At 40.8% G+C, this 27,831-nt stretch overlaps 1 protein-coding gene across 2 annotated transcripts in view; it reads right to left on the bottom strand.

Moving 5' to 3' along the window:
- Positions 1–940: 940 nt before the first annotated feature.
- PARP4 (poly(ADP-ribose) polymerase family member 4) overlaps positions 941–27,831 on the bottom strand; it is a 65,898-nt gene continuing 39,007 nt past the window's right edge. The window contains exons 24-34 of one of the 2 annotated variants that reach the window (XM_067466559.1): positions 26,300–26,487; positions 23,463–23,562; positions 23,019–23,189; positions 18,817–18,897; positions 18,151–18,231; positions 15,425–15,520; positions 13,271–13,372; positions 10,854–10,922; positions 9,000–9,062; positions 5,780–5,920; positions 941–1,325 (exon numbers count right to left, since the gene is read on the bottom strand). In XM_067466559.1, the coding sequence (XP_067322660.1) occupies positions 1,056–1,325; positions 5,780–5,920; positions 9,000–9,062; positions 10,854–10,922; positions 13,271–13,372; positions 15,425–15,520; positions 18,151–18,231; positions 18,817–18,897; positions 23,019–23,189; positions 23,463–23,562; positions 26,300–26,487 (1,362 nt within the window). In that variant the 3' untranslated portion in view covers positions 941–1,055. The remainder of the gene's footprint in view (positions 1,326–5,779; positions 5,921–8,999; positions 9,063–10,853; positions 10,923–13,270; positions 13,373–15,424; positions 15,521–18,150; positions 18,232–18,816; positions 18,898–23,018; positions 23,190–23,462; positions 23,563–26,299; positions 26,488–27,831) is intronic. The other variant, XM_067466560.1, reaches the window with a different exon arrangement.

The raw sequence follows: 27,831 nt of genomic DNA, 5'->3' as shown, positions 1-27,831 counted from the left end.
TACTTTTGATTTAAAACCCTCCAAATGGATACATCCTCTGCTCATGTCCAGCATTTAATTTTAAAATTTTAACTATTACATTTGGCCCAGCCATAGGTTTTTAAACTCCTGTGTGTTATTGACTACTTATGAGTTATATTAATTGTATTGCTTATTTTGTTTATTGCTTGTTATTTTATTATTGCTTGTTGTTTTTGATGTGTTGTTGGTCTTGGCCTCATGTAAACCACTCCGAGTCTCTTGGGGAGATGGTGGCGGGGTATAAATAAAGTTTTTATTATTATTATTATTATTACGGAGAGCCTGAGGATCTGAGAAATAGCAGAAGCTGCAGCAGGGTATGCCTATACATCAGCATAGTATTCAGCACACAGCAAAATCAAGGTTTAGTTTTGGAATTTTTCCCAAAATATTTCTGAGCCACAATTGGTTGAATTCTTAGGTGCAGGACCCGCAGATATGGAGGACCAACTATGATGCAGCTCTTGGGCTATATTACCTGTGAGGACAGTAAGGTGGAAGTTTAGGGACTACTTCATTATGTGCACTGAATTTATTTATTTATTTATCCTATTTACACCCCACCTTCCTCTACCTCAAAGGGGACTCAAGGCGGCTTACATATGGCAATTGACCTCACTACCTCTGAGGATGCTTGCCAATGATCCAGGTGAAACGTCATGAGAGAATGCTTCTAGAACATGGCCATATAGCCCAAAAAACCTACAACAACCCATATGGCAATTATTCAATGCCTTGGAACATATACAAACATTAAGCTTGAAATCAACTGAATTAAAACAAACATTTAAAAGCATTACATTCAGTGGTTAAATCACACCATCCAAAAATCATAATCGAAGGCCGTTCCATACTCATTGCACATATTCCAGTCTATTATTGCAATGCACTATTTTTCGCATTTCAACTTATGGCAATCCTATCATAGGACTTTCTTGGCAAGATTTACTGCCAGTTTCTAAGGCCGAAAAAATGTGACCATCCAGTAGGCTTCCATTGCTGGGCGTGGATGCGAACCTTGATCTCCCAGAATCTTATTCCCAATCCCAATCGTAACACCTTCCTATCTCTAGGGCAGTACTTTTCTCAATAGGGATTACCTGCAAATTGAGTGGGCTATCAGCAGTAGGCCTGCTGGAGGGCAGTGACCACGGTGTCGGTGTCCTTGATGGTAAGGAGGAGAATTGGAACCCTGGTGGAGGAGGAGGGAATGATTTCAGCTTCGCTGGAAGAAAAGACTGTTCTGCCGGAGAGCCAAAGCTGAAAGAACCAACACTGGGAGGAACAGGGGAGGTATCTAAGATCTGTGGAATGAAAGAAATATGTTAAGATTTAGAATGGATTCCCACACGTTAATTTATAATTTATTTCCAGCACTTCTACCCTGTCCTTCTCAACTCAGGGCGACCTACACCGGCAACAATTCAATGCCACAACACACAAACAATATAAACACCGGGATTGTGGCGCAGCTGGCTGAGTGTCAGCTGCATTAAGATCACTCTGACCAAAAGGTCATGAGTTCGAAGCCAGCCCGGGCTGGAGTGGGTGTCCAGCCATTGTGTAGCCCGTTGTCGACCTTTGCAACCCGAAAGACAGTTATATCTGTCAAGTAGGAAAATAAGGCACCACCTTGTGTGGGAGGCTAAATTTAACTAATTTATGAGGCCATAAAGAAAGAAGACTCCGGGGAATGTGGAATGCGGAAGAACTTCATCGGTGTCGTTGATGGACGATGAAAAGCAGCAGCTCCCCCGGCGGCCAGAAAAAAAAAAGTTAAATAGCCTTTATCTGTTAAATGTTGTTTGTCAAACTGGCATTGAATGTTTGCCATATATGTGTTTACTGTAATCCGCCCTGAGTTCCCTGCGGGGTGAGAAGGGCGGAATATAAGAACTGTAAATAATAAATAATAATAATATAACAACATTTCCAGTCTGATTCATCATCCAAAGTGCTGTCGTGCCTGCTGTCCAAAAGCCTGGCCCCAAAACCATGACTTAAGTTTATTCCTAAAAGAAAGGAGGGATGAAGCCACCTAATCTTGTTAGGGAGCGAGTTCCACAGGCGCGGGGCCACTGCCGAGAAGGCTCTGTCCCTCATCCACAACAAACACATTTGCGAAGCTGGCGGGACCGAGAACATTGTTTCTCTTTCTACAATACCATTCATAACACGGAAAACTCTTGATGTCAGAAGCAGATCTTCAAAAACATATTTTCAGAGAATATGGGGAAACCTTTTAGGGCAGGTATGGGCAAATGTTGGCCCTCCAAGTGTTTTGGACTTCAACTCCCACAATTCCTAACAGCCGCTAGGCAGTTAGGAATTGTGGGAGTTGAAGTCCAAAACACTTGGAGGGCTCAAATTTGCCCATGCCTGTCTTAGAGGGATTATTTTGGAAATGTCTTTAAACTAGGACTAAAAAACACTCAGTATTCTTTTTTTACTTACTGGGTGAACTTATTTTATGATGTTAATACTGACAACAACTACACTGCAATGCTAGTAGTAGTAATGACTTGGTCATTCATATCAGGTTGGGAAAGCCTTGTGGGTCCATGGACCTATGTTATTATATTAGTTAGTGCTGATCACAGGCAATATAAACTCATTCTGATGAGCTCATTGGCATCTTTATTTCAGTATTAAGTTTAGAGAAGAACTCAATTTTTCACATGCAGGTTGGCTATAGACTGCAAAAGCTTATCTTGATAAGTCTTTAAAACATTGTAAATCTTTTCCCTTTCCTATACTGAAGCACAACAACCTTTTTGAAAACACAACAACCTGCAGTTCAATATAAGCAAGTGTGCCTGTAGCTTAGTAGCCTCTGTCTAAGACAGCTCTCGGTATGAGGAGATATCTGTGGGAAAAGTGCCTCAGTGTGTTAATAGGCCTCAGTATGAGTAGGCCTCAGTGTTAGTTTTCCTCAGTGTGAGGTAGGCCTCAGCGGGAGAAAGGCCTCAATGTGAGGAAGGCCTCAGTGTGTGAAGGCTGCTGTATGTTATTATATTAGTTAGTGCTGATCACAGGCAATATAAACTCATTCTGATGAAAGAAAAAGTAGCTCATTGGCACCTTTATTTCAGTATTAAGTTTAGAGAACAACTCAATTTTTCACATGCAGGTGGGTTATAGACTACAAAAGCTTATCTTGATAAGTCTTTAAAACATTGTAAATCTTTTCCCTTTCCTATACTGAATCACAACAACCTTTTTGAAAACACATCAACCTGCAGTTCAATATAAGCAAGTGTGCCTGTAGCTTAGTAGCCTCTGTCTAAGATAGCTCTCGGTATGAGGAGATATCTGTGGGAAAAGTGCCTCAGTGTGTTAATAGGCCTCAGTATGAGTAGGCCTCAGTGTTAGTTTTCCTCAGTGTGAGGTAGGCCTCAGTGGGAGAAAGGCCTCAGTGTGAGTAGGCCTCAGCGTATGAAGGCTGCTGTGTGTAAAAAGCTACTGTGTGGAGCTCCTGTGTAACTTCAGAGGCTTTGTGAGAGTGAAGCTGTTTATCTGCATGAGAAGGAAGCCCAGCGTGAAAGCAAAGAAAGAAGTATAAGAACTTTGTTTGTTTTATGGAAACCTTGTTCTTGTAAATACAGGGTGCAGCAGCATAACTTCCTTTTCCCCAAACTTAATAAAACCCATTGTATGAATCAGAATTTATATATATATATAATGTAGGCGCATACCTAAAGTTTTGTTTTACGTAGTTTTGAAGATCAAATTAGGTACGTGACATCCCCCATTCTCCATACACTGAGTAAACCGATTTCTGGCGTTTGTCATGACTCTTGCCAGGATAGCAGGCGTTTATGTAATTCTTGATCTGTATTTTAATGTTTTTTAATCTATTAATGTACTCTGATGTTATTATGTTTTAGTTTATTTGTATATTGATTCTCTGTTGTTACCCAGCCTGAGTCCCTCCTCGGGGGTTGAGAAGACCCTTATAAAAGCTCTAAATAATAAATAAATAAATAAATAAATAAATAAATAAATACGCTGGCAATTTCTTCCTGGATGTTGGTCTTCAAATCTTGAAGGTTCCTTGGACAGTTCACATAAACATGGGAAGAAAATATGCCGATGCCAGAAATTGGGGGAGGGCGGCGAGCGGGAATCTAAAATGGTTATTTTAAATAAATTGAGATCAGTATTATTTGCCTAAGAAAAGTCTATGAAACTCGTGCAATTTGCCGTAAAGCAAGAAGTGACTGGAAAATGCACTATACTCACTTTGTTACAGTTAAGCACAATTCTACTTCTGGATAAGATGGCAAAGAGTACAGGCTAAACCAAAGGAAAGATGGAAACTTCTAAATTCCTTCTCCCGGTTTTTTATGGGAAACACTGACACTGAGACTTTTTTTTTTTTAAAGGAAAATAAATACTGTATATACTCGAGTATAAGCCTAGTTTTTCAGCCCTTTTTAGGCTAAAAAAGTCCCCCTCGGCTTATACTCCAGTCAAGGTTATTTATTCTATTATTATTATTATTATTATTATTATTATTACATTTATTATTTTACTCTATTCATTATTACTATATTTATCATTTTACTCTATTATTATTATTATTATTATTATTATTATTATTACATTTATTATTTTACTTTATTATTGTTGTTATTACATTTGTTGTTTTACTCTATTATTGTTATTATTGCATTTATTATTTTACTCTATTATTGGAAGGATACGTAAGCATGTTTACATTGAAGAAGGTGAGAATAATGGTTTAATCAGGGTTGGACAGTCTTATCTTATATTACAATTCTATGTAAATATTCAAAAACATTTAATCTACTGATGCCTCAATTAATGTAATTGTATTGGTATCTATATTTAATTTGAAATTGACCAGTAGCTGCTGCATTTCCCACTCTTGGCTTATACTAGAGTCAATACGTTTTCCCAGTTTTTTATGGTAAAATTAGGTGCCTCGGCTTATATTTGGATCGCCTTATATTCGAGTATATATGGTAATACAGATGTGAGAAAGTAGATAGAGAGAAGGTGATGGAAAATGAGGCAAAAAGATGCATTACTTCAAAAGGCTATAATTAAACGATGAAACTGATTGCCACACGATCACCATTAACTTAGATGGCTTTTTAAAAGGTTTAGGAAAATGCATAGCGGTGAAATGTGATCAGTGGCTCCTAGTTAAGAAGCACATATACAATCTCCTGGTTTACTGGCAATATTAACAGAGTTTGTGAAAGTGCCTTGGTGTGGTGGTTGGGGAATTTCAGGAGCCATAATCCAAAAAATAAATTATTTTATGTATGTATGTATTTATTTATTTGCCATACTTATACCTCACCCCTTCTCTACCCCATACATTGGGACTCAAGGCAGCTTAAAGTAGCACATACATCGTGCCTCAACCACAATCACCTAAAACTTTAAAAATTGCAACATACTGAATAGAGTTAAAACGGATTTGAAGTTAAAAACACACCATCCAAAGTCCATGGTATGAATTCATTCCGAGGTCAAATTGCACAAAGTTTGAATACTGCATTGCCCTAGTTTCCAAAAGCAGTTAATGGGGTATAGATGGCAGGAGGATACTATGGCCCTCATGCCCTGCCTATTGGATTCCTACAGATGGTCAGAAAGGTAAAATGGGGTGCATGCCATGAAATGACCATGGTCAGGACAGTTCTTATATTCTTATGCTGAAGAAGGGAAAGGGTGGAGGATGTCTCCTGTCTGGCTTGGCAGTTGCAGATGGAAGGCTTCATACCTGAGAACCAGCTGCTTGAAGATCCTGAGGTGGCAACATCTGACCTACTAGTGAGGACTCATCAGAAAGTAGGTTGAAAGAGCTCAGAACATCAGCCCCACTCTGTGGCAAGTATGACCCATCAAATGTACCCACAGCAGACTGGAAAACAGAAGGAAAAGGTTCAACTCTGCAGTCAGAAGAAGCCACACAATTGTTTTTGTGATTTCTGAAGAGCTAAGTGGAATGTAAGTGGGTAAGAAACAAAGAAAAATACAGGAAGAAAGCTGTAGCCCACTGTTTCTCAACCTTCCTAATGTCACGGCCCCTTAACGTCCACATTTTAATACTGCTGGGGCTGGGTGTGTGTGTGTGTGATTTTGTCATTTGGGAGTTGTTCTTGCTGGGATTTATAGTCAACCTACAATCAAAGAGCCTTCTGAACTCAACCAACGATGAAATTGAACTAAATGTTGGCACACAGAATTCCCATGACCAACAAAATTACTGGAAGGGCTTGGAGGCCATTGACCTTGAGTTTTGGAGTTCTAGTTCACCTACATTCAGAGAGTACTGTGGACAAACAATGATGGATCTGGACCAAACTTGACATGAATACGCAATATGCCTAAATGTGAACACTGGTGGACTTTGGGGGAAATAGACTTTGACATTTAGGAGTTGTAGTTGCTGGGATTTACAGTTCACATACAGTCAAAGAGCATTCTGAACCCCACCAACAACAGAATTGGGCCAAACTTCCCACACAAAACCCCCATGACCAACAGAAAATATAGTCTTTAGCGACCCCTCTGACACCCTCTCACGACCCCCCCCAGGGGTCCCGACCCCCAAGTTGAGAAACACTGCTGTAGCCCCAAAGAAATCATAATATCTGTCAGATATCTGCACTGCGTCTAGTTTCTGTGTGTGTGTGTGCATGTGTGTGTGAGCAAGAGAGACTTTCTTGGGATTTTGGTCAATGTTTCCAACCTTGTTTTTTAAAAATAGGCCTAAGCTTGTCCACGCTCTGGTTACATACCATTTCGACTATTGCAACGCTCTCTACGTGGGGTTGCCTTTGAAGACAGCTCGGAAGCTCCAACTAGTCCAACGCTCGGCAGCCATGATTTTAACAGGAGCAGAGCGCAGGGAGCATACAACCCCCCTGTTGTGCCAACTCCACTGGCTACCGATCTGCTACCGGGCTGAATTCAAAGTGCTGGTGTTGGCCTTTAAAGCCCTACACGGTTCCGGCCTAAGCTACCTATCTGACCGCATCTCTGCCTATGAACCCACCAGGACTTTGAGATCTTCTGGGGAGACCCTGCTCTCGATCCCGCCTGCTTCTCAAGCTCGGCTGGCGGGGACGAGAGATAGGGCCTTCTCGGTGGTGGCTCCTCGGCTGTGGAACGCCCTTCCTGCGGACATTAGACTAGCACCATCTCTAATGGTATTCCGCAAAAAGGTGAAGACCTGGATGTTTGTGCAGGCGTTTGAGTAATTTAGTGCAATCTGGTAATGGAACATAGGAATGGAACAATGGACGACGAACCTGGATTATGCTTGGATGATGAGAAGATTGGGTACGGTTGTTTTTTGTAATAATTGTGCATTGTAATTGCTTATTGGTAATTTATGGATAATGTGTTAAGTCAATTGTTATATGTTGTATGGAACCACTGCTGTTTCTACTGTTTTTACTGTTTGTGAACCGCTGTGAGTCGCCTTCGGGCTTGAGATACAGCGGTATATAAGCAAAGTAAATAAACTTCATCTTGTTCCCTTCGTGTCCTGCTTGTGGACTCCTTACTGGCAACTATTTGGCCACTTTATGAATGGAAAACAGGACTTGGTTTGATTCAGGTTGGCTTTTCTTGTTTAGTCTGATTCAGGATGGCTTTTCTTGTATTTTGACCCAACATGGATGGGTTCAAAAGAAAGTCCTCTTCTTGGGGGAAGGTGAGTTACCGTGTTTCCCTGAAAATAAGTCAGTGTATTATGTTTATTTTTCCTCAAGAAGACACACTATGGCTTATTTTCAGGGGATGTCTTATTTTTATTAAATACTAGCTTGGGGACCCGGCGGTGCCCGGGTTATTTTAGAAAGGCATTGTTGCTGGTTGGTGCTAGGGGAGAGAGACCCATGGTGCTGAGTAAAACGTCAGCCACAGCTTTACTTCTTCCTCCGGAGGACACACAATACCTAAAGCAGAGCGTCCTGCTCTTCACTTCACTGAGGATACTTTCACTTTTGATGCCTCCCTCTATGTCTCAGCTTGCAGCACGCACAGAATGACCAGGACTTGATAGAGAATGGACGAGTGCTGGCTAGACAGTAGTACATGTGAAAAAGATCTTGGAGTCCTTGTGGACAACAAGTTAAACATGAGCCAACAATGTGATGCTGCAGCTAAAAAGACCAATGGGATTTTGGCTTGCATCAATAGGAGTCTAGTGTCTAGATCCAGGGAAGTCATGCTCCCCCTCTATTCTACCTTGGTCAGACCACACCTGGAATACTGTGTCCAGTTCTGGGCACCACAATTGAAGGGAGATATTGACAAGCTGGAATGTGTCCAGAGAAGGGCAACTAAAATAATCAAGGGTCTGGGAAAAAAGCCCTATGAGAAGTGGCTTTAAAAGCTGGGCATGTTTAGCCTGCAGAAGAGAACACTGAGAGGAGACGTGATACCCATGGATAAGTATGTGAGGAGAAGTCATAGGGAGGAGGGAGCAAGTTTGTATTCTGCTGCCCTGAAGATTAGGATGCAGAGCAATGGCTTCAAACTACAGGAAAGGAGATTCCACCTGAACATTTAGGAAGAACTTTCTGACTGTGAGAGCTGTTCAGCAGTGGAACTCTCTGCCCCGAAGTGTGGTAGAGGCTCTTTCTATGGAGGCTTTTAAACAGAGGCTGGATGGCTATCTGTTGGAGGTGCTTTGAATGCGATTGTCCTGTTTCTTGGCAAGGGGTTGGACTGGATGACCCACGAGGACTCTTCCAACTCTTATGATCCTATATCTTATTTTCAGGATATGGCTTATATTGTGCAAATGCTTAGAAATCCTGCTATGGGTATGTCTTATTTTAAGGGAAACAGGGTGGGGGCACTCAACATTTGCCATTGGCATGAATTGGTCCACATAGTTTTATGAAGCCAACTGTGTGTTTTCCACTGTAGCATCTTGGACTAGTTCTATAATCTGAATTTGTTTGTTTATATATTTATTTACTCACGGCATCTCCCCAATACTTCATTCCAAAATCCATGAAGTGTTCCTTTCCGAGAGCCTCCTCCATCTTTTGGAGACAACCAATAAAACATCAAGAAATAAATCAACAGTTCACTATTTGTTCACTCATGTGAGATTTTTCGACATATTTTAAGAAGGAAAATAAGAAAGTAATTAAGCTACACTAATGTTGTCCCGAAGAATTCCAACTGTGCATATTTGGCTACATGATAGTAATTCTAGACAGGCTCCAATCCAAATCTAATGCCTGCCATTAAAGAGGGGTACAATTCTTGCCAATAGGAGGACTGCATCACTTCTTTGTCCCAGTCTTTTAAATGGATCTGCATTTATTGTTTTGCTCATCTCCTATCTCTATACTTTCTTTCAACACCTTCCTTCCATTTTCCTCTACTCTTCTTTTCTAATCCTGAAAGCTATATGTTTGTATGATTTTCGAGACACAAAGAATATTCTATCAGAGGAGCTCCCGGTGGCACGGCAGGTTAAACAGCTGAGCTGCTGAACTTGCTAGCTGAAAGATTGGCAGTTCGAAACCAGAGAGCAAGGTGAGCTCCTGCTGTCAGCCCCAGCTTCTGCCAACCTAGCAATTTGTGAACATGCAAATGTGAGTAGCCTCTGCGGGAAGGTAACGGCATTCCATGAAGTCATGCTGGCCACATGACCTTGGAGGTGTCTACAGACAACGCCGGCTCTTTGGCTTAGAAATGGAGATGAACACCAACCCCCAGAGTCAGACACAACTGGACTTAATGTCAAGGGAAAGCCTTTACCTTATCAGTGTAAACAAAACCAGACAATTAAATTAATATCTACAGTTAAATTGTAGCCACAGTTGGTTTCTTCATTTCATACAAGCAAACCACAATAAATAAATAAATAAATACATACATACATACATACATACATACATAAACAAACAAACAAATTCAGATTATATTTACTTTAGGTTCTTCATACTGCATGTATGGCAATTTTTTACAGCCTTTTGTCTCCATACCATACTTACAGCTATGACTGATGGCACATCTTCTAATATCCCTTTGGCCTTCCATCTGTTCATTGGTGGGGTCCCAGAAATTGAGGACTTGCCCCGTTATTTGCTCTCCTGCTCATTATATTCTGCTGGCTGTTAGGAATTGTGGGAGGTGAAGTCCAAAACACCTGGAGGGCCAAAGTTTGCCCATACCTGCTCTTGGACAGATGGAAGTGGCCCTATTCTTAATTACACTGCCCTTGGTACAGAGACTATGGCAGGAAGAGAGCTAGGGAGAAATGACAGGAAGGCGTACATTGGCAAGAGATGTGAGGATTACAATGAAGCAGAGTGAGATGAGGTACAAATAACCACAAGGCTATTGTCCCTGAGTCAGTATTTGGGCCCAACTATACAGGCCACAAACCCTGAATTGAACCAGAAGTTGCTTCTGGGTGTTCAGACAACATCCAAGGACATAGTTCCCAAAGTGGGGTAAAATTGGTATACCTGATTTTATTCTATATTTTAAAAAGTTGGGAAATGCTCTGAAGCTTCCCTGAAGGATAACAAGGCTGAACTGAGACTCACCCAACTGGATAGTTGGGACTCCTATCTTGTTACCATAGTGGGAAGGTGATGGACATGGTAGCAATAGGTCAGGCCAGTCTGGAGTATTGCCACTCCGACCCAGCTCCACGTTTTGAGCCCCATGTAAATAAACCCTTAGTTTAAAGAAACGCCTACTGTTAATGTCAAAAGCATATAAATATTTCAATAAGTTTCTACGAACCACGGGATCCCAAACAATAAAATACAGCAATAACTTGGTTGTGATTGTGTTAGATCTTCCATACTCACGTCATTTTCCCAAGACTCCATTCTATCAGCTTTCAAGAAGCATGCCTTTCGGAGAACCTCCTCCGCCTCCTAGAGAAAACCAATAAAACATCAAATAATAAACTAACGTTTCACTATTTGTTCACTCATGTGAGATCTTTCGAAATATTTTAAGAAGGAAAATAAGAAAGTAATTAAGCTACACTACTCCTTTAATGCTCCCCTGAAGAATTCCAACTGTGCATATTTGGCTACATGATACAAGGGTTGAATGAAAAGTAATGCCTCCACTTTCATTACTTGGGTTTGGATGGGAATATTTTAATAAATCAAATGCAGAAATAATAATAATAATAATAATAATAATAATAATAATAATCTTTATTTATACCCCGCCACCATCTCCCCAACTTGGGGCAGCTTACATGAGACCAAGCCCAAACAACAAATTACAGAATGTGCTCTTTAACTACCACGATTCACTTTTCCAGATAATTGCCAGACAATTGGATACGTTTCTGCCAAGGATGAACAAGTTTTCTGAAGCCATCACGGAAGAAGTCGACATTCTTATTTCCGCAACCCATCGTGCACAGATCTTCCGATAGCCAAGCAAAGCAATAATGTGACCCACACATTCTTGTGAAATGATGATTACGCTTGAAATTTCTCTCTGAGAGATACGATGATTGTCCTGAATCAATCTGTCAACCTTTTGCTTGTGAAACTCAGTGGTTGCTGTCACAGGACGTCCAACTTTTTGTTTGTCACGCAAGTCTGATGTTCCCACCTCAACATCTTTAAACTTACTCGCCCAATGATGCACAGTACTCACATCAACACAATCACCATAAACAGCTTTCATTCTCTAATGAATATCCTTTGGGGTGACACCTTCTGCTGTCAAGAATTCAATGACTACACATTGCTTAAGTCGCACTGATTAAGCGTCTGCGCAGGGTTCCATACTTTGCACTTTAACAACACAACCGTTCAATGCTAAGGCTTCCTGCCAAAATGAAACTGTAGAGGAGAGTCTACTGAACAAGCCGGTACCTGCCTCATACCAGTACTGCCATCTGTTGAGGAGTTACGAAGGTGGAGGCATTACTTTTCATTCAACCCTTGTAGTAACTCTTGACTGGCTCCAATCCAAATCTAATAAGATTTGCCTATCATTATAGAGGGATTCAATTCTTGCCAATAGGAGGACTGCATCACTTCTTTGTCCCAGTCTTTTAAATGGATCTGCATTTATTTTTTTGCTCATCTGCTTTCTCTCTACTTCCTTTCCACGCCTGCCTTCCATTTTCCTCTACTTTTATTTTCTAATCCTGAAAGCTATAGGCCTGTATGATTTTCAAGACACAAAGAATGCCGAACATTTTATCAAAGTAGGGGGATTTTAGCACTGGGAGAGGGAACTTTTCCAGGTCCAAGATGTTCCTTCAAAATGATGTTTGTTTTTAACTGAAAAGTTCCTTATGTTTTCTCAGGCTGGGGAAAAGAAATTCACCACATTTTAGAGACCTTTCCCCCCAAACAGGAAGGCACTTTTGGTTATGATAAAATGCAATACGAGTCACAGCTCACTCACAAATTTGCCCACAAATTTGCCCAAAAATGGCCATAAAGCCCCATATGCGAGATATGTTAAATTAATTCAGGGAAGGCAAAATAATAATCCGAAATACTATCAAAGGAGCCCCTGGTGGCACAGCAGGTTAAACGGCTGAGCTGCTGAACTTGCTGACCAAAAAATCGGCAGTTTGATTCCAGGGAGCAAGGTGAGCTCCTGCTGTTGGCCCCAGCTTCTGCCAACCGAGCAGTTCGAGAACACGCAAATGTGAGTAGATCAATAGGTACTGCCGCTGCGGGAAGGTAACGGCATTCCATGTACTCATGCCAGCCACATGACCTTGGAGGTGTCTACAAACAACACCGGCTCCTTGGCTTAGAAATGGAGATGGGCACACATAACCCGCCCCATTTGTTACATTTATTATTTTACTGTATTGTTATTATTACATTTATTATTTTATTCTATTATTACTGTTATTACATTCCATTATTTTATTCTATTATTATTATTATTTTACTCTATTATTATTGGAGGACATGTAAGCATATTTACATTGAAGAAGGTTAGAATAATGGTTTAATCAGAGTTGGACAGTCTTATCTTGAATTAAAGTTTTTTGTAAATATTCAAAAACACTTAACCTACTGATGCCTAAATTAATATAACTGTATTGGTATTTATTTTTATTTTGAAATTTACCAGTAGCTCCTGCATTTCCCACCCTCGTCTTATATTCAAGTCAATCCATTTCCCATTTTTTTGTCGTAAAAGTAGGTGCCTCGGCTTATATTCGGGTCAGCTGATACTCGAGTATATACGGTAAATACATAAACAAATTCAGATTATATATATTTACTTTAGGTTCTTCATACTGCATGTATGGCAAGATGTCTACATCCTCCTTGGAGATGAGTTCTAAAACATCCAAAGAGTCAGTGATTTGGTCTTCTTTCTCATCCTGAATGTAAAAGTACAACAGAACTAAATTATAAAAATGGTACAATTTAATCGTTAGCTTCAAGACAACAGAAGTTCATCTGAAAGAAGAATTAACCATCTCTTCATTTGAAAGATGTCAAATTGGAGGCATGTGCTTCAAGATATTCTGTGAACAACTCCTCAAACACAATGGCAAGAAGTGTCCCATTTAACCCCACAAAAGTTCACATTCCCAAAACTTAGGTACTCTTTTACAGCCCTTTGTCTCCACACCATACTTACAGCTATGATTGATGGCACATCTTCTAATACCTCTTTGCCCTTCCATCTGTTTACTAGTGAGGTCCCAGATATTGAGGGCTTAGCCCATTTTTTTGCTCTCTTGTTCATTATATTCTGAATCAAAACCGGATTCTTGGGATCTATTATAACTCATTTACATTCTATTTTTTCCAGAAAATATTTTTATCTCTGGTCTACTAAGGACTCTATGATAACTCAAAAGGTTTCTCTTTTGGCCCTGAGTCTTATCTAATCTATTTCTTAAAAAACTAATTCTAACATTGGGCCATGATAGCACAGAGGGTTAAGCCGCTAAGCTGCAGAACTTGCTGACCAGAAGGTTGGTGGTTCGAATTTGAGGGGCGGGGTGAGCTCCCATTGTTATCCCCAGCTTCTGCCAACCTAGCAGTTCGTAAACATACAAATGTGAGTAGACCAATAGGTACCGCTTCTGCGGGAAGGTAACAGCACTGGCCACATGACCTTGGAGGTGTCTACAGACAATGCCGGCTCTTCAGGTTAGAAATGGAGATGAGCAGCACCCCCCAGTGTCGGACACGACTTGACTTAACGTCAAGGGGAAACCTTTACCTTTATTATAGCGTTGTCGTTTATATTTAATGTGTTTTCGGTGTATTGTATTTTAACTGCATTGAACTTTTTAATATGCAAGACTTATAATATGCCATTTATTTTACACTAGCCGTTCCCTGCCACGTGTTGCTGTGGCCCACATGGGGGTTCTGTGTGGGAAGTTTGGCCCAATTCTATTGTTGGTGGGGTTCAGAATGCTCTGTGATTGTAGGTGAACTATAAACCCCAGCAACTACAACTCCCAAATGTCAAGATTCTATTTTTCCCAAACTCCACCAGTTTTCACATTTGGGCATATTGAGTATTCGTGAAGAGTTTGGTCCAGATCCATCATTGTTTGAGTCCTCAGTGCTCCCTGGATGTAGGTGAACTACAATTCCAAAACCAAAGGACACTGCCCACCAAACCCTTCCGGTATTTGATCATGGGAGAACTGTGTGCCAAGTTTGGTTCAATTCAATTGTTGGTGGAGTTCAGAATGCTCTTTGATTGTAGGTGAACTATAAATCCCATCAACTGCAATTCCCAAATGTCAAGGTCTATTTCCCCCAAATTCCAGCAGTGTTCATATGTGGGTATATTGGGTATATTGAATATTTGTGCCAAGTTTGGTCCATATCCATCACTGTGTGCACCGTGCTCTCTGGATGTAGGTGAACTACAACTCCAAAACTCAAGGTCAATGCCCACCAAATCCTTCCAGTATTTTCTGTTGGTCATGGAAGCTCTGCGTGCCAAGTTTGGTTCAATTCTATCGTTGGTGGGGTTCAGAATGCTCTTTGATTGTAGGTGAACTATAAATCCCAGCAACTACAACTCCCAAATGATAAAATCAATTTTTTGAGTGAAGGACATACATTGGGTTGTTAGGTGTCTTGGGTCCAAATTTGGTGGCAATTCCCCCAGTGGTTTTTAAGTTCTGTTAATCCCACAAACGAACATTACATTTTTATTTATATAGATGGAACTTGTACACCATTGCACTTTTAGATTGCATTTATTTATTTTGTATGTTTACGGACTATGGCCTAAGCATTAACAAACTACTACAACTGAATTCTATCTTGGTCACAGAGGGGAGGGCTTGTTTCCATGATACACAGAAGAATGTCAACTCAAATAATGGCTAAACCTGGACCATAATATGGACACATCAACAAAAACACTGATCTTCTTTTCATCCAGAGTTCCTTACCCTTTTTTCAATTGCAACAAAACTTGTAAACTGGGTCACAATGGAGTTCTCCACGCTGAGCTTAATGATCAAGGATTTCAACTCCTGTTTCTTCATCTAAATAAGGAAAAAAGATGGTAGGTGAGCTCATCACCCGTTGGAACCATGTCCTGCTTTCCCCACCTGGGAAAATTTCAGCTCTTGTGTTCCCCCCGCCCCAATGATACACATTAGCTGGATCATACAGATGTGTTTAAGGATTTGCTTAATATGTTCTGTCAGGGAATATCCAGGTCCTCAAGAATGACTCTATAATCAATCTCTGCTGGAAGTTGTCCATGGAGTTGTGCTGGAGGACCTAGAGATTCCTAGAGAGAGCAATTTTAAGGTGCTATTTGTAAGTCCTCCAGTGCAAATCTAGGTTTTCCTCAACTTAACCACAGAATCACACTGGCAGACCTAGAAATTCAGGTTTTTAAAAAATCACATTTTTTCTTCTTTCGCTGGGGTTTTGTGCCCCTAACACCAGCAAATGCGGAAGGCAAATGTGGTATTCTCTTAATTTGTCTAGGATTTCAATCATCTCAAGAATCCCATATTTTCAAATAGATAGAAGAACAATATATTATTTTTTTATGGTCTTTCCATGTGTCACAGCAATTATTTAAACCAGTAGCACTTTTTGTCTGACAAACAACAATAACAACGATAACTTTATTCTTATATCCCACCACCATCTCCCTGAAGGGACTCAGATGACGCAAAGTGCCTAAAAACAATCATAAAAATGAAGCACAATATAAAATATAATAAAATAAAACACATATACATATAGAAACATCAACTCAGACTCAATAAAACTGAGATCATTGACCAGTGGTGGTAAACATGGCCATGTTGTAAACAATAGGAATAGATTGTTGTAGGTTTTTTCGGGCTGTATGGCCATGGTCTAGAGGCATTCCCTCCTGACGTTTCGCCTGCATCTATAGCAAGCATCCTCAGAGGAAATGAGGCGAAACATCAGGAGAGAATGCCTCTAGACCATGGCCACACAGCCCGAAAAACCCTACAACAACCCAGTGATTCCGGCCATGAAAGCCTTCGACAATAGGAATGGAAGAAGTGCAAGCTGCAACAATGGAGAGAGGGCATTGAGTAAAGTGCAAGGATGTGCGACTACTACATAAGAACAACTAGGGACTAAGCATTCTCAAAAGCTTGTTTGAAAAGCCATGTCTTCAAATCCCTATGAAAGGAAGACAGTGTGGGGGCCTGCCTAATCTCCCTGGAGAGGGTGTTCCAAAGCCGTGGGGCCACCACCGAGGAGGCCCTCTCCCTCGTTTCCACCAACTTCACTTGTGACGGTGGTGAGACCGAGAGGAGAGCCTCCCTGGCCCGTGATGGTTCATGGGGGGATGTGGTCACAAAGACAGGCAGGACCCGAGCCAATAACCGTGCAAGTCTACAGAGTAAGTTAGGCAGAAAAATCAGCAATAGCAGAACACATGATGAACCAAGCTGGGCACAGAATATTGTTTGAGAACACAGAAATTCTGGACCACTATGTCAAACAAAACAGAGAAGCCATGGAAATCCACAAATACATGGACAATTTTAAGAGAATGGAATAAAGTTTGTTTTAAATTTCGTGGTTTTAATGCAAATGTTTATTGTATTGCATGTTTATGTTTTGGCATCAAATTTCTGCCTAATTTGTAAAGCCGCTCAGATTCCCCTTTGGGGTAGAGAAAGGTGGGATATAAATGAAGTACGTAAATAAACAAATAAATAATAAACCATGAAAATGAACAAAATTTGGCTAACAGTATTGAAAAACACTAGAATCAAAACAGTTACTAATGAACACCACTCAGACACAGGACGTCTCTGAGCAGTAAGAACTCAGGGGCTAGTGAACACCACCCAGACACAGGACATCTCCAAGCACTAAACAATTCTAAGGGAACGAAGGGCAAGCTACTTCTATGCAGATGCCCTCACTAATTGACTGCTATCTTCATGGTTATTCACATGCTAATGGTTGGCTCTCACTCAAGACATAGAGCCCCCGGTGGCGCAGTGGGTTAAACCCCTGTGCCAGCAGGACTGAAGACCGACAGGTCGCAGGTTCAAATCCGGGGAGAGGCGGATGTGCTCCCTCTATCAGCTCCAGCTCTTCATGCGGGGACATGCGAGAAGCCTCCCACAAGGATGATAAAAACATCAAATCATCTGGGCGTCCCCTGGGCAACGTCCTTGCAGACGGCCAATTCTCTAACATCAGAAGCGACTTGCAGTTTCTCAAGTTGCTCCTGACACGATAAAAAATAACAACTCAAGACATGCAAATCAAGCTTGTTAATTGCACCCAAACAGACAATGGTTCTCTCTCCCACCCTGACATTCCACATATATATATATATACTCTACTTAATTGGCTACCATCAGACCCTCTGAAGATGCCAGCCACGGATGCAGGCAAAATGTCTGGAGAAAATGCTGCTAGAATACGGCCATACAGTCCGAAAACCACACAACATTCGGCTGTGAAAGCCTTTGGCAATACAGGGTAAGTTTTCTACTACTCCCAAAGGGTAAGAACTGAATGAATGAATTCACATTGATACTAAATAGCAGAAATAAATAAATAAATAAATAAATAAATAAATAAGATGAACCTAAAGTATTGAGCAATGCAAGTTACTTCTTTCATGTTTTGCTTTAAGCTTTCTATGGTAACGTACCTCATTTTCTGCTTCATCCTCATGAAGAATCCCTTCTTCATAATCCCTAATGAAGGCTCTTGCTGCAAGTTTGTGAAGAATCTAATTGGGGGGGGGGGGGGAGAAAATAAAGCCTGATCAATAATAATAATAATAATAATAATAATAATAATAATAATAATACCATATTCAGGATCTAGCCTTTGGTTCTAGATCAGCGCTTCTCAAACTGGGGGTCAGGACTCCTGGGGAGGTTGTGAGGGGGTTTCAGAGGGATTGCCACAGACCATCAGAAAACATATATTTCTGATGGTCTTAGGAACCCCTTTGGCAGAGAAGGCTGAAGATCTCTCCGCTTGTCCTTTTTCTTTTTCGAAAATAGACCTTGAAATTTGGGAGTTGTAGTTGCTGGGATTTATAGTTCACCTACAATCAAAGGGAATTCTGAACCCCACCAAGAATACAATTGGGTCAAACTTCCCACACAGAACTCCAATGACGAACAAAAAAAAATACTGTTTTCTGGTTGTCTTTGGCAATCCCTCTGATACTCTCCTTGTGACCCCCCCCCCAGGGGTCCCGATCCCCAGGTTGAGAAGCACTGCTCTAGATGTCTTGTGTTTGTATTCTGTTTATGTGAAAAGCCTGATCCGATTGTATTGACTGAGCAGTCGTGGCCTGACTCACAGTTCCTGTTGTCTTCTGCAATTCAGTTGTAGACACCATTGTCTGTAGTTCTATGCTATCCAAGAGGGCATGTAATGTAGCCTGAGAGAAAGAGCAAAACAATACAATTAATTCACCAATTCTATTTCTCTACACTTTCTAGGTCTTCTGTCTACGTGTTGTTTACAAAAGGTATTTTTCTACCACCCTTCACTCCTATCAACTTGACAGTTGTTAAATTGGACAGTATATTGTCAAATCCATTTCACAAAAATAGTTTATCATAAACAAGCCATGCCAGACTGGAATTTCTCCCTCTTTTTTTTCAAGTTTGGAATTTCTCTTTTTTTACAAGTTTAGTAAATGAAGGGAATGCTATGGGAATAGTATATTTTGATTTTAGTAAGGCCTTTGTCAAGGTCCCCCATGATGATCTTGTAAACAAGCTAGTACAATGTGGACTAGTCCAGGGCTCCTTAAACTGTTTCCATTTGTGACCCATTTCCACCTGATAATTTTTTACATGACCCCAGGTATATAAGTATATAAAATAGGCATAAAAACCAAACATGTACTGATGATGATGATGATGATGATGATGATGATAATAATGTCGAAGGCTTTCATGGCCAGAATCACTGGGTTGTTGTAGGTTTTTTCGGGCTATATGGCCCTGTTCTAGAAGCATTTTCTCCTGACGTTTCGTCTGCATCTATGGCAAGCATCCTCAGAGGTAGTGAGGTCTATTGGAACTAGGAAAGTGGGTTTATATATCCGTGGAATAAAATTACAACAGCAAAACAACAGAGGGGGGAAAAAAATCAGGCACATCTAATCACCTCTCAACAAAAGATTGCCCCAGGCACTGCCAGGCCATCAAATGCTAATCAAGGTGGTCAGTTGAAACATTGACATCTAGCTCCAACAGACAAGAGTCCTTTGTCCCACCCTGGTAATTCCACAAATATAAAAACCCACTTTCCTAGTTCCAATAGACCTCACTACCTCTGAGGATGCTTGTCATAGATGCAGGCGAAACGTCAGGAGACAATGCCTCTAGAACATGGCCATATAGCCCGAAAAAACCTACAACAACCCAATAATAATAATAATAATAATAATAATAATAATAATGCATTTTGTTTATATTCTGCTCTATCTCCCTGAGAGGACTCAGAGCGGATTACAGTATGCACATATATAGGCAAACATTCAATGCCTTTTATACAGTGAACAATGACATACAATACACAAAAAAGGCAAAGGTTTCTCTACCCATCTCTGGCGTCTGGAGGCAATGCTCAACTCTGGCTATTGGGAGATGCTTGGGTTTGATTTTTCCATGCCGAGGAGCCTGATGTCTCGTGACCCTCTTGGTTGTGTTGCTGGCATGGCTGTATGAGCGTCTTTTACCTTTCTACTGAGGCGGTACCTATTGCTCTACTCATATTATATGTTTTCGAACTGCTAGGTTGGAAGATAGGGCTAACAGTGGAAGCTCACACCAACACACGGCTTTGAATTGCCTACCTTCCAGTCGGCAAGTTTTTCTACAGCTAGCAGTTTAACCTGCTGTGCTACCACAGCCGAAATAAATCAGCTTGCTAAACAGATTGGTTTTCCTTTTTTGTGGATTATAGCTGAAGAATTTTCTGCAAAGTCCACTGTAAACACTATGTGTTGCTGATATCAGACTTGTGTAAATGTGTGGCACTCAGAAACCTTTTACTATTGCCAAGTTTTTCATGACCGCAACACCAAGCTCAGGACACGTCATTTGGAGCCAGGACCCCAGTTATCAGTTCATCTAAAGGTGCTCAACAATGGCTCCTCTTCATCCTGGAGAGAGGGGACTAATGGGGTGCCAGAGCACTCTGTCCCAAATCCAGCGCTATTCAACATTTTTATCAGTGACTTGCCTGATGGAATAGAGAGCATCAAATGTGCAGAAATTTGGATAGGGTTATATTAATGGCTTTCCCCTGAAGTGTTATTGACTTGATTTGATCAGATTTTACATTGTCTTCTTTGACTGCTTTTGCTCCACCTTTCCTCATTATTAATGCTACTCAATTTCTTAACTTTTCCTGAGTAAAACTCAAAATGTCCCATTCCTATCCACTTTGGCTTGCTCACCATGAGTATTACAATGTTCATACATGTCAGAAATATTTAAAAGTTTGAGTTAAACACTAAAAGGGTTAAATGTATGCAATGACTCCTCCAAAGCTGCAGTTCTATATAAGCAGGTGTGCCTGTAGCTTAATAGGCCTCTGTGTCAGTTTACCTCAGAAAGAGAAAGATCTCAGTCTGTGAGAAGTCCTCACAGTGTGAGGTAGGCCTTAGTCTGTGAGAGAAGGCCTCACAGTGTGAGATAGATCCCAGTCTGTGAGAAGTCCTCACAGTGTGAGATAGGCCTTAGTCTGTGAGAGAAGGCCTCACAGTGTGAGATAGATCTCAGTCTGTGTCCTCACAGTGTGAGGTAGGCCTTAGTCTGTGAGGTAAGCCTTGGTATGAGAAGTCCTCGTGTGTGAAGCTCCAATGTGAAGGTTGGACTTTATTTGTGTCATGGAAACCTTGTTCTTATAAATAGTACAACCATATTATTTTGATATTAAAAAGGCTCCTATGCAAGAGATAACATTGGTCTGTGTGTTTTTGTTCTTTTTATCATTTTGGGCTACTGGTGCTGGATCACGCTGCTGCTTATAAGTTACTCTGCTGTGCATTTATGAGGAGAGTCTTTTGTTAATAAGCCCATTCGCCCAACAATACATCCCATTCCTCATTTTACTATGTCTAGCTTCTCTTGATTCAACGCTTTTCAAATTCCATGTTCTTATAATATATATTGCTCAACTTTGGAATTTCCTTTCACTTTTGAGGATCCTTTGAGTGTGAATCCAGTTGCATCCTTAGCACAACACTACTCTTATTTGTCCTTATTTGCATTCTGACACTATCTCTTGTTTCATCTCCAAAAAGGGATTTATCATGCTTTCCTCAGTATTTATTTGTCGTGTCAAGGCAACCAGTCAATTATATTACATTTCTAACAGAACAAAGCAAACAAACAGACAAAATACAAAATTTGTGAGTTTGGTAGTTGATTAAATGTCCTTTGACCAGTGTCTGGCAACTTGGAGTGCTTCCGGTGTTGCTGCAAGGAGGTCCTCCATTGTGCATGTGGCTGGGCTCAGGTTGCATTGCAGCAGGTGGTCAGTGGTTTGCTCCTCTCAGCACTCGCATGTCGAGGATTCCACTTTGTAGCCCCATTTCTGAAGGTTGGCTCTGCATCTCGTGGTGCCAGAGCGCAGTCTGTTCAGCGCCTTCCAAGTCCTCTGTGTGCCCAGGGGAGTCTCTCATTTGGTATTAGCCATTGGTTGAGGTTCTGGGTTTGAGCCTGCCACTTTTGGACTCTCACTTGCTGAGGTGTTCCAGCGAGTGTCTCTGTAGATCTTAGAAAACTATGTCTAGATATAAGTCGTTGACGTGTTGGCTGATACCCAAAGAGGGGGTGGGCTGGAGATGTCTCCGCCTTGGTCCTTTCACTATTGGCTGCTACTTCCCGGTGGATGTCAGGTGGTGCAATACCGGCTAAGCAGTGTAATTTCTCCAGTGGTGGGCGCAGACACCCCGTGATAATGCGGCATGTCTCATTAAGAGCCACATCCACTGTTTTAGTGTGGTGAGATGTGTTCCACACTGGGCATGCATACTCAGCAGCAGAGTAGCACAGTGCAAGGGCAGATGTCTTCACTGTATCTGGTTGTGATCCCCAGGTTGTGCCAGTCAGCTTTCGTATGATATTGTTTCTAGCACCCACTTTTTACTTGATGTTCAGGCAGTGCTTCTTGTAGGTAAGAGCACGGTCCAGAGAGACTCCCAGGGGGACATGAGAGAAGCCTCTTCACAGGATTGCAAGACATCCGGGTGTCCCCTGGGCAATGTCTTCGTAGACGGCTGATTCTCTCGCCACAGAAGCAACCAGCATGCAAGCAAGCAAGCAAGCAAAACAACCAATGGACCTTTTCAGGACCAACCATAACAACAATCTCAATCAACATCGAAGGCATGTCAGCTGCCAAAGAACAACTTTCCTCAGTAGAACTGTCAGCATCCTCAGCACATGCTCACATGAATAAAGCACTGCATGAAACTACTGACTCTACACAACTCCTTGGGTTTGAAGAGAGGACAATTTTATTTGCATTGCTAATTACCTGGGTGCAATTAGAGATAAATCCATAGACAAGAAGACGCTCACTTTCAAACAGAGTCTGTATCTGAGCAGGAGCATACATCAGTTCAGGTGCATCTGTGTCGAATTGTTGCCATTTAATCGAAATGGCACTGCATTCTGGGGACCACCTCCTGTTTTGTTGCTGCATTACCTGGAGGTAGAGATGAAAATAGAAAATTAATATTTGCTCCTTTTTTATCCCTTGCTAATTAGGGCATAAACATACATAAGAACCACACACTGACTATAAATGTTTATTTTCTGCATGGAAAAAGGGGAGAAGGGATGAATTAGTAAGGATCTTTTACTTCTATCCCTTTCCATAAGCAAGCTAGAATGCGTTTAAACTTAAGGGCTAATTATTCTTTAAAGGAGCAACTGTTCTTCTCTGTGGCCACAGAAAATAATATTAAAATATACTTGCCTTTCTCTTCCAATCATACTTTGATTTTTCATCAAAATATTCAAAGGCTCCAGCTCCATACTGGGATAGAGATCTCAGCATGTGACGATTCGCTGCGGGCCTGGTGGAATTTTCAATAAATCACTATTTCAAAAAACTGCAGCAAAGACTCAACTTGAAAAAAACGTAATTACAATCTTTGTAGTCTATCCTGAACTATTCAATATCTAGAAATAGAAGCTTGATAAACCTTGCTGAAGTATTTGGGAGGGTTCAGAATTCAGTGACTAAGCAAATGAATACAGAAGGAATTCAGGTGAATCATATTTGTTTATTTATTTATTTGCATTATTTCTATCCTGCCCATATCAGCCCGAAGGCGACTCAGGGCAACATACGCAGTCTGCACAATTCGATGTCATAAAAATACATACATTGATAAGCAAAAAGAAACATTATAGGGCATTTAAACATAAAGACAATGCGTAATAACAATTAAAAAACAAAAAAAACTATGTCCTCTCATTCAAATCCTCATCCGTTCCATCGTCTTGGGCCGTTCCTGGGTCATTTTCCGATTCAAGTTTGTCTAATTATACCAAAAGCTTATCTACTTGAACACTCACACTGCGAACAATGAGATGCAGGTACCTCTATTAAGAGCATAGGTGTCAGCCTCTACTAACACCAGCTGAAAAGAGCTCAAGTGAAAGACAGGATTACTGCTGATCAGAAAGGACATTACAGAGATAGCTGGACCAGCGATTTGAGTCAAAAACAGGGCCGAAATAGTTTGATAACCTAGGACCTTATTATATAAAGTAAAAGTAAAGGTAAAGGTTTTGACTCTGGGGGTTAGTGCTCATCTCCATTTCTAAGCTGAAGAGGTGGTATTGTCTATAGATGCCTCCAAGGTCATGTGGCAACCATGACTGCATAGAGTGCCATTAATTTCCCACAGAAGTGGTACCTATTGATCTACTCACATTTGCATATTTTTGAACTGCTAGGTTGGCAGAAGCTGGGGTTAACAGCGGGAGCTCATGCCGCTCTCCAGATCTGAACCACTGATCTTTCACTCAACAAGTTCAGCAGCTCAGCAGCTTAACCTGCTGCGCCACCAGGGCCCCCTGACCTTATTGTACGCAAGTCAATATATTGCAGCATTCCTGTGTGCAGAATATTGGGCATTTCTCAGCATGATGATGGGAAACATCACCATGGTGTGTTGTGTAATTGCAATGTCTCAGCTTTTGAAGCCACACTTCCAGATGGGTGGTCTAACTCCATCCTCCAGCTGTGCTGCCCCATTCCCTTATTTTTTATTTTTGTTTTATTTTTAAAGTACTTTCTGCTGTACTGTCTACTGTAGAGAAAATATTTTCCCCTCACGGGAGAGCAGCAGATTCCACTGCAGAAGTCAGATGACCTCAGACTTTTATCGTATAGAGGTTAAGTCCTGGGACCGTGACACAACTTGGGGCTTTCACTCTCAATAGCCCTATGGCTTCATTGTGGTGAAGTGGCAGACAGGCAACAGGTATGAAATGATGTATGATACAGAAAGTTCAGCTTCTGTACTGGTTCACCATCTCAATGGGATAAAATTATAAGAAAGAGGGAGTAAGCTTGTTTTCTGCTGGCCTGGAGATTAGGGCTTGGAGTAATGGGTTCAAATTATAGAAAGGAGATTCCTCTTGAATATTAGGAAGAACTTCCTAACTGTGAGAGCTGTTCAGCAGTGGAATCTGCCTCGGAGTGTGGTGGAAGCTACCTCCTTGGAGACTTTTAAATGGAGGTTGGAGTGCCATCTGTTGGGGGTACTTTGATTGTGTTCTTCCTGCATGGCAGGGGCTTGGACTAGATGGTCCATGTGGTCTCTTTCAATTTTATGATTTTATGAAAGTCCCAAGTAAATAAATCTAAATGGTTAATCTGCACCCTAGCCAAGATTCAACCTGGCCCAATTTTCCTCTCCTAACACAAATCCAAGTGTTGTAGTAACAATGAGATGGAATGCTTTTGCATCTCAGTTTCTGGGGAACATGGGTAGGAAGATCCTACTCTGTCCTCGCTGTAGGCTTCCCACAGGTATCTTGTTGAGTACTGTGGAAGACAATATTGAACTCCTTGTGTCTTGTTCTGATCCAGATAACCTCTTCTTAATGGTCAAACTGCAGTCCTTGTCATGTATCACTTTTCAAAAAAGCTTAATAATTTCAGCTCAATGGGGAATATCCACAACTCCATTATAAACTTAGATCTCTTTCACATTACATAATTATAGTACTTTAATACCACTCTGTCATGGCTCTATCCTGAGGAAAGGATTATTTGCACTTACTCGTGAGGTCATTTTCTGTGGCGAGGACATGAAATTCTTACCTATTGAGATAGGCAAAACCCACAGCGAAAGTGTTCCTTTTCTCCACATAGAAAAATCCTGGGATCTGGAGTTTTGTTTGGAATTATTTGCCAGGGAAATCTAGTACTACACCTTACTATAAATCTTAGGATATTGCAAGGTGCAGGATATAAGGCAAGCTGGCTCTAAGAGAAAGGCGCCTTCTTGCAAACCCTGAGTGAGGCACTGAAAACCTATCTGCTGCCCAAAGAGGTTTAGCCTATTTTAATTTTGGCCCCTCGCTATTGCCAAGTTCTACAGGCCTGATATAAGGTGATATCAGAATACCCTAAGTGTCGTGTGAAAGAGAGTTTGGTTGTAAAGTTATAACAAATACATTCTGAAACTGGATAATGGTTTATTCTGCCTCATGGTATGGTCAACATTACAATATGGCATATTACATATTTACAATTTCATTTGTACAATTTTTAAAAATTAATTCAGCACTTACCCAACTCCATATGTAAATATTCTAGTGTCTTTTGCATTCTGTTTCACAAGTTGCAGAGTCACGGCTTCATTCTGAATGTGTCCATCGGATATAAGAAGAATGTTGCGTTTCCCTTCGGAAGGGACGAGCAAACTCAAGTAATGCAAAATCTTCCAGAAGTCTGAGTTTCCCATTGTAGCTGTAGCAGACTAAGGCATTCACAACAAAAAGCAGACTTAGATTTAAAACCATTTCTCTTGGATATGACCGACAAGTGATCAAGATTAACCACATTATTCATTTTCTTTACTCAAGTTTCGTTCATCAACTTGTCAATGAACATGGCAAACAGGGTCCCAATTTTAGATCAATTTTAGATCATAAGGGTCCCAATTTTAGATCAATGCCCAGATCAGTTGCAGGAAAATCAGTCCACATTTGGGGAACAATTAAGTGTACTTAATCTCCAAAGACATAAACAAGAACATTCCCGAATAGAATGTATTGTCAAAGCTGCATTACGTAGACAATAGACAACAACAGACCAAAACATGGAAAAGTTGCTTGTTTAGACTACAATTGCTAGATTTTCCCTGCTAGTGGATAATGGGAGTCCTACCTAAAAAAAAGTAACTTTCCTTATCTAAAGGAACATGAATGATCAGCCTTCCCAATGCTAAACACAGCTAGATTTAATCAATTAATTTCACAACAGAAACTTAAAATTTAATAATGATGATGACATCATAATCATAGTAGTGATTTAAATGATAGCGATGATAGCGATAGCGATAATGATGCTATTAAAAATGGTTTTCTTTTGGAATTAATGTTGCTTACTTTAGAAGAAAACTTAGAAATATGGGAAATTAATGACCAAAGAAAATAAAAAAAGTTATTTAGGTGATAATAAGAATATTCTTTAAATGGACAATCTGGTATTATGTTTTGGCATACTGCAAAAGACCTTAAGGCAGCGTTTCTCAACCTGGGGATCGCAAGGGGGGGGGGTGTCAGAGGGGTCGCCAAAGACCATCAGAAAACACAGTATTTTCCGTTGATCATAGGGGTTCCGTGTGGGAAGTCTGGCCCAATTCTATCGTTGGTGGGGTTCAGAATGCTCTTTGATTGTAGGTGAACTATACATCCCAGCAACTACAACTCCCAAATATCAAGATCTATTTTCCCCAAATCCCAACAGTGTTCACATTTGGGCATATTGAGCATTTGTGCCAAGTTTGGTCCAGATCCATCATTGTTTGAGTCCACAGTGCTCCCTGGATGTAGGTGAACTACAACTTGAAAACTATAAATGACAGCAACCACAACTCCCAAATGACAAAATCAATCCCCCCCAACCCCACCAGTATTCAAATTTGGGTGTATCCGGTATTTGTGCCAAATTTGGTCCAGTGAATGAAAATACATCCTGCGTATCAGATATGTACATTACAGTTCATAACAGCAGTGAAATTACAGTTAGATAATAATAATAATAATAATAACAACAACAACAACAACTTTATTTTTATACCCCACCAACCATCTCCCCA

Source organism: Anolis sagrei, chromosome 3 (assembly GCF_037176765.1).
Source record: "Anolis sagrei isolate rAnoSag1 chromosome 3, rAnoSag1.mat, whole genome shotgun sequence".
NCBI lineage: Eukaryota > Metazoa > Chordata > Lepidosauria > Squamata > Dactyloidae > Anolis > Anolis sagrei.
Note: the sequence above shows the minus strand (reverse complement) of the source record. Positions and strands in the feature narration are given on the sequence as shown.